This window comes from Monodelphis domestica, chromosome 1 (genome assembly GCF_027887165.1).
Source record: "Monodelphis domestica isolate mMonDom1 chromosome 1, mMonDom1.pri, whole genome shotgun sequence".
Lineage (NCBI taxonomy): Eukaryota > Metazoa > Chordata > Mammalia > Didelphimorphia > Didelphidae > Monodelphis > Monodelphis domestica.
This window is the reverse complement of record NC_077227.1, coordinates 108457821-108470626: the sequence shown is the minus strand read 5'-3', so window position 1 is coordinate 108470626 and position 12806 is coordinate 108457821. Positions and strand designations below refer to the sequence as shown.

General features: G+C 36.3%; 1 protein-coding gene across 3 annotated transcripts in view; it reads right to left on the bottom strand.

Moving 5' to 3' along the window:
• Window positions 1-12806, bottom strand: part of SORCS1 (sortilin related VPS10 domain containing receptor 1) — a 757576-nt gene that overhangs the window by 151938 nt on the left and 592832 nt on the right. For all 3 annotated transcript variants that reach the window (XM_056804202.1, XM_007479039.3, XM_007479040.3), the window contains exon 7: window positions 2010-2128. In XM_056804202.1, the coding sequence (XP_056660180.1) occupies window positions 2010-2128 (119 nt within the window). The remainder of the gene's footprint in view (window positions 1-2009; window positions 2129-12806) is intronic.

The window sequence follows — 12806 nt, the reverse complement described above, 5'->3', positions numbered from 1 at the left end:
TACCTAGTGCTACTGCCCTACATTTAGTAATTGATTAATAAATGTTTGCTGATCTGTTGGATTATATTCATTTAGTTACAGATCACTCCAAAATAGAAACATTGAAATTTATCCTGCAAGATAAGAGATCATGCTAAAAAATCAAAGAACACAAAAGTATAGCTATCTTTTTTATGAGTGCACATACTCATTCAAGGCACACTATAGCCATCCATCTCTCCCTTTTCCAAACATTTTTTTTCATCTCTATCCATTAAATATCAGTGGTTCCAAAGTACTGTATTTTAATAGTATGTTGGTGATAAAACAGGTGGTAATTTGAAACTGTAATGAGATGCAAGTTGGGATTACTAATTGCATGGACCCCAACATAAGTGAGAAGGTAAAAATTCAAAATGGTACAATGAATTTTAATGGACAAGTAATGTCAGGGAATTTTAAGGAGTGATAAGAAAATGTAGAAATATTGCTAACCAAGAGACTGGTGAAATGGACTTTAAACTTAACCCCTTTACCTATGTTTCCAGGTGATATGATCAGTTTGAGATATCTAAGTATTCAATTATCTAGAAGATGTGACAGACAGACACAGGGCAAGAAAACCTATACAAGTATACCAATCTAGAAAATGGGAGTATGGCATATGTCGAAAGACACTGGTGAATACTTTTCATGTTTTCTGTCTGAAAGCATATCTTTTAAAATATGAGTTTCATAAATTATGGTACAAAAATGTTAGTACCACTCAAATATAAATTTATTAAAGAATGGTTTAAAAAAACCAAAACTTATTTACTGTCTTGGGATCAATACTAAGGATTGGTTCCAAGACAGAAGAGCAGTAACAGCTAGACAGTTGGGGTTGAGTGAATTGCTCAGGTAAGAAGTATCTGAGGCTAGATTTGAACTCAGAACCTCTTCTCTCAAGGTCTGACTCTCAATCCACTGAGCTATCTAGCTTCCCTAAGATGCCTTTTTAAAATTAGCAAGAGAGAGAGAGAGAGAGAGAGAGAGAGAGAGAGAGAGAGAGAGAGAGAGAGAGAGAGAGAGAGAGAGAGAGAGAGAGAGAGAGAGAGAAAGTCACTTTTGTTTATAACTAGGACAATGCCTTGCTTATGGTAGGGTAAGTGCATGTTCTTCAATTGATAAATAAGATAAGTGCTCATTTGATTGAAATTTCTTTTCCTTATTTTTTTCCCAATCAAAGGTCCCCTTTGTCATAAAGCACAAGAAGCACTGAATGAATTATTTTTATTCTACAATTCAAATATTTCTTTTAAAAAACCCTTTCCAATAAATGTTTTACATAGTAATAAGTAAAAATAATCTAAGTGGCCTTCCTTGCTCTTTGACTCAGGTGGTCATCCAAATGAAATCCTGACTTCAAAAATGGTTGTCTGAAATGAGAAAGCTGCCTCAATGAATCTCATCTAAATTCTCTTTATCCTAATAATAATCGGCACCTAACATTCTGATTGCTGATTGCATTCTCCCTCTGTCTCTATCTTCCCTTCTACTACCTTTAGCTATTTCATAGTCTATCCCTCAGCCTATTTTTTTTCCTTAAAAAAATACCATGTGCTGTGTGTGTGTGTGTATGTGTATGTGTGTTTAAAGAAGAAAGTCTGATTGGTCTGCTGCTCTCCTGATAGCAAGAGACTGACATATCTGCCCATCTCGATGATAATAGGGAGCTGCCAATGGAATACAGGATGAGGAGGTTGATTGGAGATTCAGATCATTCCATGTCTATGCCTGATCCTATGAGCTGCACCCCTGTGACCTCCTAGTGATAAGGTCCTCCAAGCACAGTCAGAAGCAGCTAATTAGTATGCTGTTGATTTGGAAACTGACATACTAAACTCTGTCCCTTTTATTGAAAATCACAAGCCTTTTATTATTTTTAAAGGATCTTTCAGTGTGGCCAGGGGGAAGGGATACATAAGAAAGCTGATGTGTAGAAAGAAAAAATTCTTGGAAACCAATCAATAGAAGTAGATGCTACACACCTGAACAAAAACGTAATCATCCTGAACAATCAGAGAATCAGGGTCAATGTAGCCAGGGAAAGGCTTATTTCGGTTGGCTTCTGAGCAGTTCTGCATCCGGCAGGTTAAGTATTGTGAATCTGGAAGGAAAGCAGGGATGAACACAAAGAAAAAGAAAAAGATATATATTATAGTGAGAACCAAAAGATCGCCATTTCTTGGGTTCTTTTCTCATCAAGCATCCACCTTCTTCAGCAGTTCTACCCACAGCTCATTACTTCTAATTCTTATTTCCCCTGGTGTATTGTCACAGTTCTTGGGTCAGAGTAATTATTCCCATAGTGAGGTGGGGGTGGGGAGAAGCAGAGAGACAGAAACAGAAGGAAGGTAAAGAATTGGAAAGACAGGAATACCCAGCAATGGGCAGCTTTGGGCGATTTCAAGTTTCCTTCCATGAATGTCTCTTTTCCAGGCTTTGTTTGACTGTTGACTGGACAGGGAAAGAAAAAAAGAAAAAAAATAAAACCTCTGCATTATTGTTAGATCACTGGCACACTTTCCATAGTGAGAGTCTGTTGATACCATTTTTCCTCTTCATAATAAAAAGGGAAGATGATGGAGAAAGAAGATCTTCAAGAACACTGGCCAAATTTTCAAAATGAGGAAACTCGAGATCTTAAGACTTCCTCAGAATTCTGCATTGTGTCTTGTACAACCAGAACGACAACATTTCTGCTTTGACAATTCTATTAAATAAAACGTTAGGAAACTCTCACCAACACCAGTACCACATTCCCTTTCCTCACTCCATGGGTACCCCTGGCTTTTGGGGCTTTTAACTAACTTAGATGATACCACTTCAAACTACATGAAATTCCAAACTTTTCCAAAACATAAGGATGAGGTGGCAATTCCCATTACTAATAGAGACTTTAATTTTTTAAAAATAATAATTTATTATAGATTTCCTTTCCAAATTCCACTTGCATGTATTAGATGAAGGGATCCCTTGCACTCTAGATGTCAGCCACTAGGGGGAAATATGCCCATATAGTCTACCCAGCCAATTAGAAGCTTCTGAAAGACATTTCTGCAGTTGTGTCTCCACAGAATGCTTCCTATGCTTCATCAGTCTCCCCCCCCCCCACTTACTCACAAGCCTGAGAGGGATAAATTATCTTCTGATTTAACCATTTAGTCCTAGTGGATCCCCCACCCTTTTTTAATTCACCCTCATGTCAGGACCCAGAATTTCTCCTCCTTTTACCAAAAGCTTAATTTTTTTTTTTTTGAAGCCCAATTCAAGACTCAACTCCCAGCAATCTTCTTTTGCAAAAATCCTAAAACACATTGCACTGGACCACTTCTGATTATCTCTCTAAGCTTTATCCAGTTTTCTAAATGTATATTGGTCTATGGAGATCTTTCCCATTCTCCAAGGCCTCTAATTATAGACTGCAAACTTCTGTGAAATAGATCATACTTACCTCCATGACTTCTTTCCTCACCTCTTCAGTGGGAATTGATTTCCCCCTCTTCTAAATGTTTATAGTATAGCACTAACTATCCTTGTATTTCTCCTATTCACTATTATTTGGCTTCATATTTTATAACACAAGCAGGAAATTTCCTTCTAGATTGCAAGCTTCATATTGGTGTAAGTTTTCTCTTTTCTATCTTTATACCCCCAGCAGCCCAAAGCATACTATGCATGCATAGGGTAATGAAAAAAGAATAAGTTAAATTGAAACAAAATAGATTGAATTGAATCATGGCAATCACTCTGTCAAATGGCCACCCCCTGGTTCTTTCACAAGGCACCTCTAAATGTGGCTTAATGGTCAACCTGTCCTAAATCTGCCTTTTCTGGAAATGATTTTTGCCCAATTATACTTATCATTTTTTCTCTTAAGACTTCTAGTTTCACCTCCTCAATGACACCCAAACAATCTATATAATATATAACAGCTTCTCCCCTATCTGGAGTTCAGCTGAGAAACAGGAACAAAAAAAGGGGGGGGGGAACCATCTCTACAGTGGAAAAAAGTATCAAAAAGTTGATGTGCCTTTATCACAGATGAACACTTCAAGTGTCAATTCAGACTATAATCCCTCTTAGATTAGTTCTTGCTAAATTGCTTATCTGGTGGTAACTACAGATTAGAAGAAGCAAATTGGAAGGGAGTGAGAGGTCAAACTACAAGAGGCAAAATGAATAACAGTCAGAAGTAACAATTGACAAACTGACCTGGGTTAAAAGGGAAAGAACAAGTGTAAAAACACAATGAAACAACTCAACAAGCCATATATTCCAGTTTTTAATAATGGAAAAATGGGTTTATAGATCTCAGCAGACCCAGAGAACATCTCAATAAAGATTAGCACTCCCATGATACAGGTTGGAGAAGTTATCTCTCATTTACAGATGAAGAAACTGAGGCACATGGGGGTTTAAGTGATTTGCTCAGGATCATACAGCCAGTGTCTGAGGCAGGATTTGAACACTCATAGTGATCATGAGAAATCATGAATAGGCTAAATTCTGTATAGTAAACTCTGGATAAGAAGTTAAGAATGGCCTTAACACATTTAATAAAGATTTCCATGCAGAATGGCTACTATTATTATCTCTAGGGAAGGCCCTCCTTATCTTTGCATTAGAAAACAGAGTAGATCCTTAATAAAATTCTGTTAATTGAAAGATTTATTGGAATCCTTAGCTTCCTTTTTCAAGGCTCAGTTCTTTGGCCATTAGATTTATGAAGCTTTTCATCATATTCCTAGTTGTTAATGTCCTTTCCTTCCTCCAATTTTCTTCTATTTTCTTAATCTATATAAATGCAGTAACCCTTCTCTTCCTGCTCATGCACCCTGACTCCCTTCAATGGAAAATCTAAGCCCTTTGAGGTGAAGGATTATTCTTATTCTTGTTTCTCTTTCTTTGAACACAAGCACTGTACTTTGTAGTTGGCAGGTGCTTAAAATACTTGTAGATTTAAGCTAAATGGTTAAATAATTTTCCTGACCCCAAAATTTAATTCCTTGAAATGACTGCTCTTTGTTGTGGGGTATGGGATTTCATTGAGCAGCTCTTATTAGAAAGGCCCCAGGCTTGGGCCCCATATCCAGTTCTCACTCAATGTGAAGTTCCTAAGTTAGAGGGAAATGATGGATTCCAAGGGAATATCTCAACAGCAGCCCCTGTGGCAAAGTGCTCCCAATTTGGTTCCCTTCTCCTCCTAATGGAAATACAAAGTAATTGGCCGTACTTCATAATGAGAGACCAATCACTCTTATTTCCCTTGGGGCTCACCATAATAGCATTAAGTATGATGAACTCTTTCCATATTCAATTCCTGTGGATATATGCTGTGATTCCATAGGAAGTGTCTTGTAATTTGGCATTAATTAACGTCAATTAATATATGCAACTGCTAAGCTTCAGAATTAATTTCATTACTTTTCCTGCACAGATGTTTTTCTTGCCATAGGTAATTAGGACATTATGCTTCTCTTTTCAAGCATTCTCACCCTCCATAACAGCTGCTGCTTTGAATAATGTAATAACCAGCTCCCCTTAAAGAAACTTTGCTACATATTGAGGAAGGGGGCAAGACAAAGTCAAGCCAGTTCCTCTTCCCCAGTAACCAGTGACCTAACTCAAGAGCCAAATATTCCAATATGAATTTCAAGAGACTGCTCCAGCTTATTTTCATCTTCATTTTCTTCTTCGTATATGTGTTGGGAGAGGGAGGAAAGAGTTGTACCAATATTAGAAATGAAACACGGGGGGAAGATCTTTATAATATTTTGGGCTTTTTCAGAAGTTGCACCAAAGGCACCCAAATTGCCTAGAAAACTAGAGAGAGGAATGAATTTGGAGTAGTGAAAAACACTGAAAAAGGGAGTCAGAAACCTGGATTTTAGACCTAACTGGAGCAATAATAAATGCAAGGTAAGTTTGGTTATGTACAAGGGCACTAAAGATAACTGATTTCAGCAGCAGTTAGTTGTTGTTTTTTCCTGGTATATCATTCCAATACCATGTTAACTTTAATCACCGAGGCTCATTCATAGAGTTCTTAATTGCACTCCTGGTGAGCTAGGATTCCATTTTCATGGCATACTCCCATACATACTATAATGCACCATTATGGTAGGTACAGGTGTATGCTGGAGCCAACTTAAACCAGCTCTCCAAAGGGTTAATTGTTAAATTTTTCACTGTGAACATTTACACCAGAGAAATAGACAAACACCACAAACCAGGGCTTGATTTATTGTCTTGTTGATTGACTATACAATTTAAACTTAATAAAGTATCACAGATAAATATGCTTTTTTTTTCAGAAAGCCAAGGAGGATACCAATGGGAGGGACTGCACCCAACAGGACTCCATCTAATATGGTAATGACTATCCATTCGCCTTGGATTCCAACTCAAGACATAAATAAATCTGCTTCAAGTGCCAGAATTTCTGATTAAGATTCTAGTCCCAGGTTTTCTATTAATTAGCTCTTTGAAGCCCATCATGAACCTTCCCTTGTTTCTTCCTCTATAAAATGACAAAGTTGGATGTAAATGATTCTCCAGGTCTTTTTCAGGTATAAAGTTCTATTATTATGGAAACTTCCCTTTTTGTTGCTGTTGTCATTGTAAGAAACTTGTGTAAGGCTATTCCAAGACATACTAATTTTGAAAGCAGAGGCACAGAGAAGCTCAACAAGGAGATCACTTACCACACTTCTCTGCTTTAAATAAATAAAAATATCAATAGTAATCAATGCATGAGAGTACAAAAAAAGCCCCAGAATTTCTTTAGTCTTAGATTTGGTGTGAATATCAGCAATGTATCTGACACAATGTGTATTCTATGTAAATGTTAGGAATTTTTATTAATTGATAAGAATACATTAATTAATTAATCTGTATTAAATATATTGAGGTTCTAGAGCAAACAAAGGAAAAAGGGAATCAGCATTTGCTTTTAAGAAGGAAAAGCCTCAAATTTCATATTTGGCTGAGCAAGGGAAAAGAGATATATATGATGACAGTGTACAGGGGTGGTAACATATAGGTAGGTTTTTTTTTTCCAAAAATGGGGAGAATTGGGAGTTTTTACTAATTGCAGGGCAGGAGCAAAGAGGGAGTGAGGGAGAAAGACAGAGACTGAGAAACCATGAGAGAAACACAAAGACAGAGACAAAGAGACAAAGAAAGAGACAGAGAGAAGGGAAAAGGAGAGAAAAAATCCAAAAAGGTAGAGTGAGGAAGCAAGACACAGAGAGAGAGTGGGAGAGGAAGAAACAGAGAAAGAGACAGAAAGAGAGAAAGGAGAAAAGGAGGGTGAGGATAGGTTACAGGGAGGTAATCTGCTAGAAATGATGAAGAGGATGAGATCAAGATATATAAAACATCATTAGTGCATGTTTCAGTTAATTATTGAAATAATAAAATATATTATATGCAATAAGCACGTTTTTAAAAAAAGGTATAGTCCCTCTGCATTGTCAGTATCTACTTATTAAACTTATTTTCTAATTTACGGTGATTACAATAAATACTTTCAATTTTAAAATATGTGTAAGAGGAACAAGGAAAGAGGAAGATAGAAAAGAAAAAGGAGAAATAGAGACAGATAGAATATACATGTGTATATGTATATTTAATATGTACAAATGTACAAACAATAGACCCATTGGTTTACTAGAACCAGTGCATATCACCTCATGAAATTAACTGTTAAAATTTCAGTTTAAAGATTTATGCCCAAGAAATTGCCAAATGCTACAAATTGGGGCTTGAATTATTGTTTTCTTGATTGCTTAGATTTAAGAAAATAATTGAGTTAATGAAAATTAAACTAAAAGTGTATTATGTATGTATATTCATGTACATATAGAAAAATATATATTTGTGCTGACTGTCAAATAATTGTCATTGTACCAGTGTGTAAATATATAAATACATGTCCTTTATAGACACATACCTGACATATTACCTCTACACATATTCCTACACCTTGATACATACACAGGTAAATGATTAATATTAATATATACATATTTATGTAATGTGTGTGTATAAAATGACTGATAAATAATACAGCCAGAAGACATTCTATTAAAAAGTCATTGCAATAATCCAGGTGGGAGGGGATGAATTCCTGAGCTACAGCCATAGGAGTAGAGATAGGGGCTTATGCTAGAAATGTTGCTGTAGATTAGACAAACATGGCAATTAACTAGATATATGGCAGGGAGGGATTGATTATCTGATTCTTTTTTTATTAGTACATATTAGGAGTGACATGATATTTTTTTTCATTTTTGCTGAATATTTGTACACATGTGCAACATAATTTGGTAACCAATTCTTGGTAAGGGAGAACTGAAACATCACATAGCTATCAAATTTGTCCTTACTGGGATATATAGTCTTTAAGTTTCATAAAAATTAACTGACCACTAGAGTTGGAAGGGAGGAAGGGATCTTAGAGACTATATATCCTTTTGCCTTCGTTTTACAAATGAGAAAATTGACTCCTTCTCACTCTTAGATAAAGTCACCAGGGTTTTCAAATAAAAACTAGAATAACATAAAGGGATGCAAGAATGCCCCCTTCCTATTTGTCTCTTTTCCAACTTGATTATTTCTGCTAGAAATCCACAATAAATCACAAAGATTTTAATTCCAACTGGAAATTAGGCTGAACATGCAAATATTCCTAGGGTCACTAAAAGCACATAGTATTAAGGGGCTGTTGGATGATATTGGAGAACAGGCTGTGATTAGAAGACAAAGAGAAGATAATGCAAGAAAATGCAGGCAGAGAATTATTAAGTGGAAAAGTATAAAGGAAAAGGCCATGTAAGGAAATGTCAAGTTAAAAAGCTGGAGACAACAAAGCAAAACTTGTCAAATTAACAACTTTTCCAAGGGACTGTCATGTGAGTACAATCTATACTAATAAAGATTAAGTGCAGTAAGTAGTTTGTTAGTGATTTGTCCTACCCTGTTTTTCTTTTCTGCACCCCCACCACACACATTGTAGAGATGAGCATATGCAGGCCCTAAAAGATGAGAATGTATGAGTAGCTGAACTGGAAATTTGCTTATGTACTTTTCTACTCCATACTGCCTACTCAGATCAGCAAAAACTGGAAACTGCATTGTTAAAAATTCTGAACTATACCATCTCCTCTCTCCAAATCCTATATTTATAATATATGTTTTGGGAGGCAGGAAAAGAAGAGATAGTGGTAAGGGCTGGGAACATTCAATGCAGCCAACAAATCTCAACCAAGAATGAGAAGTCTGGGATTCTAATCTACTCATGTGACCTTGATAAAGTGAATTAACCTCAGAGGCTCTGAATTTTCTCCATTCTAACACTAGAAGTTGGACTAAATGATCTGTGATACCTTCCAGCACTAAATCTTAAAATCCTCACAGATTGAGAATTCACTTATTGCCCATTTCCCCTTTAAGATCCAGGAAACTATGACCATGGAAGAATTGATTAAAGAATCTGAGAATAGTTAGCTTGGAAAAGAGGAGGGTAAGGAGATGGGAAGAAGGCTAGGGGACTGAATGAAGCAGAATTAAACTCTCATTGTATTTGAAGGGCTATCATAGAGAAGATGGATTAGAGTTTTCCTGTTTTGGCACAGAAGGCAGAGCCCTGAGTGATAGAAAACAATCCATGAGGTACCATCTCATACCTATCCAAATGGCTAAAATGACAGAACAGGAAAATGACAAATGTTGGAGGGGGTGTAGGAAAATTAGGATACCGATGCATTGTTGGTGTAGTTTCAGACTGATACAATAATTCTGGAGTACAATTTGGAACTCAGCCTAAAGAGCTTTAAAACTGTGCGAGAAAGAAAAAAATAAAGAAAAATGTATGGTATACAATCAAAACTCCAAAATGACCTACTTAAGTCAGCTATTTACCCCAGAATATTGGAAAGGGATGTATGAGAGGTCATTGACACAGATACCAGCACATTCCTAAGAACATTTAACCTATATAAATTAGTTACCAAAATGAGGAGACCAAAAGAGTCCCCAAACCATTTTAGTCAGTAGTTGACTTACTTGTCAACTACCTGTCAAATTGCTTTTGGCCCAGTAATATCAATATTATGTCTGAGATAAAAAAAAAAGAAAAGGACCTATATCTAAAAATATGTTGATAACAATTCTTTTTCAGATGGCAAAGAATTTCAAAATGGGAGCATACAATTGCTGAACCAGTTGTGGTATATGGTTGTGATAGAACACTATTGTTCTATACGAAGTTATAAATGAGGAGCATATTACAGAGAACTTAGTCAAATTTATAAGAATGCAAATAATTCTCTAATTGATAAATGGTCAAAGGATATAAATAGGAAGTTTTTAGATGAGGAAATCAAGGCTATATATAATCCCATGGAAAAATACAATAAATTGCTTTTTTTCCCCTAAATTGTTTTTGATTAGAGAAATACAAATTAAAACAATTCTGAACCACCACTTCATATTTATCAGATTGGTTAATATGTCAGAAAAGTAAATGAATTGGGTGTGTTGCCTTATGCAGGGTGGGTGAATGTACTAAGACCCATATATTGTAGACCCTGGACATTTAGTAATTTGCAGTCTAGTTGGTGCAAATGCTGCAGTTAGTCAGGTAGAATCGTGGATAGAGCACTACACCTATGGTCAGGAAGATCTGAATTCAAATATAAACTCAGATTCTTACTAGTTGTGTGATTGCAGGCAAATTGCCTAACCTCTGTCTGTCTCAATTTCCTCATCTACAAAATGGGGCTAATGAAAGCAACTACTTCCCCAGGTTATTACCAGGATGAAATAAGATGTCTACAAAGCACTTTGTAAGTCTTTAAACTAGTGAAATAAAGATTTTAGCTATGATGAATATATTAGAGAAGTAGGCTAGTATCCAATATAAAGCTGATCTAAGGAACAGGTGGATAGACAAGTAGGAAAGTCTCCTGGGACTTGATCCCTCTTCCTATGGAATTTATAACTGGAGAAGAAAGAAAAACAATTATGAGATGAAAGAATTCCATTTCTTTCCAAGAACCATCTCAGCCTCCTATTTATTAAGATCTCAAATCCCAACTATATTTACCTCTATTAATTCCTTCTCTACAATCCTTTAAACAACACTGAATTATATAGCCACAGTTCTTACAAAGAAATTTCCCATAGGCATCAGAATGATTGCATTCAATTTTGGTGAATGGTGTTGAAGTAGAAGTTGGGGTGGGGTTTAAGGTGAGAGAGTATGTTGTTTTCAATGTAAATGGAATATCTCTAAAGAGAAAGATTCTTCACTGATATAATCATGAATTCTCACCCTGGAACAATCTCTGCCTCTGTGGCTCCCTTCACTTATTGATGAGTTACTCCTAGAATCTCCATTTGAGGAAGGGTCCCAGTCCAGTTATTCCTCTCCCAGGTCTGCTTCTGATTCCTTCACTGGGCTTCACTACTGTGAATACTTTCAGGCACTTTATTCCTTTTTTAACCTCTTCTGCCTTTTTCAAGTCCCTTTCATGTATTGTCCTTCCCTCCAACCCTCTTTCCTACTAAAATGCAAGTTCTTTGGAGGGCTAGAACTATCTTTCTCTTTGCTTGTTTTAGGATCTCGGGGCTTATTTAACACAGTGTCTGACACAGAGTAAGTTTTAATAAATCTTTGTTGGCTGACTGACTGATGGATATAAAAATGATTCTGGGGTCCTTAAAGGCTGATAAGTTAAAGAAACTTTTTTGAGTATCCCAAACTTTGTGAATAGAAAAATTATGAGGGCTGAGGTTACTATTATATCTTCTCAGCACTTTGGCAATTCTTTTCCAATACAAATGAAGGAGCACACGCTTACCATGACAGATGGAAAACTTATTGAACAGATGAAGAAAGTGTGTGATGCTTTTTGACTTCTCCCTCTTTGTACACTTGGGGCTGCGAGGAAGAGTGGGGAACAGCTTCTTTCATTAGGACTGGCTTGTGAAATTCCAGCTGGGGGATTATTTCAAGCAAAGTTTTTAGAATAAGAACTTCTAATGTAAGTGGCAATAAAACCACAGGGAATAAACTTCCCCTTTAAAAGGCTGGTCCAATGAATCTTAGCAAGTGAAAGATCATCAGCAGGGGAAGGTTAGAGATTATTCAACTCATGTAAAAGTACATGGAGATGAGTAATTGTCTCATATGATTCTGTAGCAATAATTGGCACCAAAGCTCAAACGCTTTCTGATCTCTGGGCTTCTCAATGGAAAGAAAGAATGAAGGAAAAATGATAACAGTCAAGCTTTATAGGTAGGATTCTTGTATCCTAGATATATGTATATGAGTATATGCATAACCATGTTAACATTTACTTAGGTATGTTTATAATTAATGGCATTGTACATTCACATATATGCAAATACCATCATATTATAAAATTTAGGTCACATTTCTTATTTCCTTTTTAGACCCCTGTCCCAGAGAATAGGGCATTTTTACAGTTCTCATTTGTCAGTTTCCTTTGGATAAACACAGGGCCCAAAAGCGAATGTCACTTCCAATAAATATGATCAAAATCTTCTAATAATACTGCCCATGATGGATTATATCTGAGATTGCTCTTTTCAGCATGCCTCCCTAGGCAGACAGAGAGTACAAGTAAAAGCAGCGTCTCTGTCACAATGGCAACCTGCAAGACACCCTGATTTCAAAGGGCACTGAGCATAGCAATCACTCTGTCTGGTCACAGACCATCACATCATACCAGGGTGTGGGTGAGTGGAGGGGA